Source organism: Penaeus chinensis, chromosome 35 (assembly GCF_019202785.1).
Source record: "Penaeus chinensis breed Huanghai No. 1 chromosome 35, ASM1920278v2, whole genome shotgun sequence".
Classification (NCBI taxonomy): Eukaryota; Metazoa; Arthropoda; class Malacostraca; order Decapoda; family Penaeidae; genus Penaeus; species Penaeus chinensis.
In genome coordinates, this window is record NC_061853.1 from 26099914 (window position 1) to 26104913 (window position 5000).

General features: G+C 40.0%; 1 protein-coding gene across 1 annotated transcript in view; it reads left to right on the forward strand.

The window, feature by feature from the left end:
* The window catches only part of LOC125044107 (carbohydrate sulfotransferase 11-like), a 9216-nt gene extending 4513 nt beyond the window's left edge, over positions 1–4703 (forward strand). The window contains exons 4-9 of the mRNA XM_047640559.1: positions 108–250; positions 1928–2049; positions 2510–2623; positions 3235–3474; positions 4010–4109; positions 4407–4703. Of these exons, the coding sequence (XP_047496515.1) occupies positions 108–250; positions 1928–2049; positions 2510–2623; positions 3235–3474; positions 4010–4109; positions 4407–4520 (833 nt within the window). The 3' untranslated portion in view covers positions 4521–4703. The remainder of the gene's footprint in view (positions 1–107; positions 251–1927; positions 2050–2509; positions 2624–3234; positions 3475–4009; positions 4110–4406) is intronic.
* Positions 4704–5000: the final 297 nt, after the last annotated feature.

Consider the following 5000-nt stretch of genomic DNA (forward strand, 5'->3'; position numbering starts at 1 on the left):
GATTATCATCGTATTTAACTGGATCACTGGTAATTAACTGTGAATATAACACCAAAAAGGGTAATAATCGTGTTTATGGCGCATAGTAATGACGGTCACTTTCGCAGGTGTACAAGGAGCGCAGAGAACGGGTACAGCAAGTGTGCAAAGACCTCGAGGGCGCCGGGTCCTACGGGCCATTGACCACTGTCCGCTGAAGCGTCTGCGATGGCTCGTGTCGCGCAATCTGCTCATGTGCTTTAATGCAAAGGTGGTGTACATATATATATATATATATGTGTGTGTGTGCGTGTGTGTGTATGTGTGTGTGTGTGTGTGTGTGTGTGTGTGTGTGTGTGTGTGTGTGTGTGTGTGTGTGTATAAATTATATGTATACATATATGTATATATATATGTATATATACATATATATAAATACCTACATATATATACACATACATACATACACGCTTATATACATACGTAAATACACACACATACAAAAAAAAAAAACATTTATATTATATATATATATATATATATATATATATATATATATACAGGGGCGTCAATTGGGGGCTAGGGGACAATGCTCCCCAAGTAGCTGTTTGCCCCTCTCAAGGTCTGCCTTACCCCCCCCCCCCCCCCACCAAGGGTCACAACCCAACTTTTAGAGCTAATTGAATTTGATGACAGACACATACAAAGCAGAACAGGCTGGTATAACAACTGCCCCCCCAGCCCCCTTTCCTAATTGACGGCCCTGGTTATCATCAATATTTATATATCTCAATACTGTATGTTTATCTATAGTAATACTAGATTTACCTCTTATCACCAGTACCACTCTAGCAATATATGAATAAATTTATATATAATTATGAATACCAGAAAAAGTATGGAGAGAAATTATAGTATAGACTTATCTAATAGGATTTTGTTCATAGTCTACGGAGTGTTATTCACCGTGACCCCGCCCCCCTAAAAAAATCCCAGCCAATTGTGCTCACTTCGCTCAGTGACCCCCCCCCCCCAGCAAAAGCTGAAATAACGCTCCTGTGTGTATGTATGTATATGTGTATGTATATGTGTATATATATGTATATATAATTATATACATATATAGGTATATATGTTTATATAATTATATACATATATATGTATATATATATAATTATATACATATATATGTATATATCTGTATATATAATTATATACATATATATGTGTATATATAAGTATAATTATATATATGTATATATAATTATATACATATATATGTATATGTAATTATATACATATATATATATAAATATAACACACACACACACACACACACACACACACACACACACACACACACACACACACACACACACACACACACACATACACACACATACACACACACACACACACACACACACATAATGTATTGAAACACGCACGTATATATACAGAGACCTTCATGCATTTTTTTCAACAGCCATTTATTCCAATTGCTGGACATATGCCTCTCTCCCTCACTATTGCGCTAACACTTTTGCCAGTGACTACCCCTACGACACCTGCGTTTGACTTATATAAGTGATGTGTCGTTTCTCGCTGCTCGAGCCAGCAGTCGAAGCGTAGGCCTTTTTACGACTGCCGCGACGGGGAATTGAATTCGAGACCATGAGGGTCGGAGCTCTAACCACTGGACCATCGGGGCAGTCGCGCACGCGCGCACACACACACACACACACACACACACACACACACACACACACACACACACACACACATACATATATTATATATATATATATATATATATATATATATATGTATATACCACACACACACATATATGTAAATAGTATCTTTAAATGTAATGTAGTTATATAAATCAATCTAGACATGCCTATACTGGCCAGGTGTTCCACTTACACAGGTGTTTGACCCGCAGGTTGGGACATCAACGTGGACGCAGTATTTGATGGAGGCAGGTTTCCCGGGGGTACTGAAAAACTCGACGCACTGGCATTACACTGCCGAGCGGTACCTTAAACCCCCTCAAAAAAGATACAGGTAAAAATAGATATAGATATTGGATGTTAGATATAAGTATGGTCTGAGGAGGCATATCTCTGGAGGGTCGTGCAGACCTCCATGTGCTTAACCAAGGTATTTCTGACCCATTGTTCGACCCTACGCCGGTGCAGTAGGCTCCGGATTTCTTCTGGAACAGGTCCTCCAAGGGTTAACTTTTGTTCTTCTTGGCCAGTTTGACGCTCTGTGGTTCAGGAACATTGGGAATTTAGTTTCAGTACAAAATTGTAACATTTGTACATTCGACATTGAGTTTTGAAATGAAATACAAGTGTTCCCCTAATTGGTTTGAGCAGTTTATACTCCATGATGAAAAAAAAAAAAAAAAAAAAAACGTATAGCTTATTAGACGGAAGTTAGGAGGATGATTATAAAAATATAAAAATATATATATATATATATATATATATATATATATATTTCTAAATATATTCACCAGCTCAGCGGTAAAGGATCTAATGAAGAAATTTGGGAAAGTCGTGATAGTCCGAGATCCGTTCGCCCGCATCGTCTCAGCCTACCTAGACAAGATCGCCACACGCTCCTTCGCCAAGTGAGTCGAGGAAAGCGGCTGTTAAAGGCTATTCCTGAAGTCTGACTGGAATTCCACACATGGGGAGTGTTAGCAGGTTTCATCGGAGGGGTTGAGGAGTGGGGATGGAGGGAAGGGTGAAAAAGAAAGAGAAGGGGAGGGAGGGAGGGAGGGAGGGAGGGAAGGAGGGAGGGAGGGAGGGCGAGAGAGAGAGAGAGAGAGAGAGAGAGAGAGAGAGAGAGAGAGAGAGAGAGAGAGAGAGAGAGAGAGAGAGAGAGAGAGAGAGAGAGAGAGAGAGAGAGAGAGAGAGAGAGTGAGAGAGAAAGAGAGAGTGAGAGTGAGAGTGAGAGTGAGAGTGAGAGAGAGAGAGAGAGAGAGAGAGAGAGAGAGAGAGAGAGAGAGAGAGAGAGAGAGAGAGAGAGAGAGAGAGAGAGACGAGAGAGAGAGAAGTCGTATATCTAAACATGTAAAACTCTTGTAATCTGGCTCTCGAAAACAACACCCCTTTACAGATAGATGCACTACCTACTCCCCCCTCACCCCCACCCCACCCCCACGACGGTTCTGATAACAAGAACAATACCAAATCTATCACACATCAACAAAAGCTAACACACACTTCTCCCTCCCAGACTAAGTCGGTACATCATCAAAAACTACCGAGTGACCCCGAGGAACAACGCCACTCGACAGCCAACTTTCGAAGAGTTCGTGAAGTTCCTGGTGGAACACACGTCCTCCTCCGACAGCGTCTGGAAGAAGCTGGAGATGCGCACGGACCGGCACTGGTTCCCTTACTACGCCAACTGCTTCCCCTGCGACATCGATTATGACGTCATCGCTACTATGGAGACTATTCATGAGGATACGCGGTAGGGGTTTTGAGATGCTGGGAGATAATTATAAGGATGATATAAATGACGGTAGTAGCGATAATGATGATGATAGAAAAAAATGCAATGCAATGGGAGTTGTAGTAGTTGTAGCAGTAGTAATATACTAATAATGAAGGGACAATAGAGGCGGATTTATAACAAAAGCAGTCCAACAGATGTAATTTTGAACTAGGTGTATTTCAGAGACAAAGTTGGGCCAACTTTTGTTCAGCAAACCAAAGTTGAGCCAGCTCTTGTTCAGCAGACCAAAGTTGGGCCAGCTCTTGTTCAGCACACCAAAGTTGGGCCAACTTTTGTGCAACAATCCAAATTTAGGCCAGCTCTTGTTCAGCAAAATAAAATTGTTTCTGCTATAATTTACAGTCCTAAGTTGGTCTAATTATTGTTCAGATATCAAAATTAGGCCACCTTATCACATCAAAGTTGGATCATTTCTGAACTCAATCACATTAACATCAACTTTATAACCCAGAAACAAGTGGAATAGTCATTAAATTTGTTCTCCTTACAGATATATTATGCAGAAATACAGACTTGGACTTTCGGATAACATCTGGGGCAACCACAGAACTTCCACGTCTTCTGAGGAAAAAGCTCTTGCTCTGTTCAAGGTATTTTCAAAGTGCTGTGATTTCTGCCATGTTACTGTCCTTGAATGAGACTCATAATTCTTTAATATAATACACACAAGTGGACACACGTGCGTACACCCAACCACACATACATACAGGTGTGTGTGTGTGTGTGTGTGTGTGTGTGTACATATATATATGGATATGTGTGTGCTCGCGCACGCGCACACACACACATATATACATGCATAAATACAAACAAACAAACAAACACATACCGTACTATATTCTTATTTATACAAGCCTGGAGCACATACTAACAACTTTCTCCCACAGACCATTCCGCGCAACCTGACCATGGCGCTCTACCAGCGTTACCGTATAGATTTCCTCATGTTTGGTTATTCTGTTGAAAAATATTTATCCCCTCCCTCTGACGCTCTTCCATAAACCTTAATTAAAAATAGAAACGGAATATGTGCATTCTATATCTAATTTTATGTCTTATGTTATTGACGTAGCAGTATTTTAAGATGATTTGTAAATATGGCGTACGGGTGAATAAGCAACTTCGTATGTATATAGCGAATGTGGACGAGACTATTGTGTGAAATATATAGATTAAGGTAACAATGAGACTTTTAATCTCCCCATGAGACCAATGGCCACCTCAGTCGCCGTTCTTATCGAGGAGACACGCATTTCCTATATTACTGAACAGAATGTATTAAGGAAAAACAGAAATATATAACAGAGAACACATGAAAATAAAAATACGCCACAGAAGAATATAACACAAGGATATAGCAATTACTGTTTAAAAAAAAAAAAAATGATCTATTGGCATGTTTTTCCCTGTACAAGTCATATGAATCTAGGCCTACATTTCAGCACGTTTCGCCATGCCCTGTTCCTCTATCGATTTTTTTT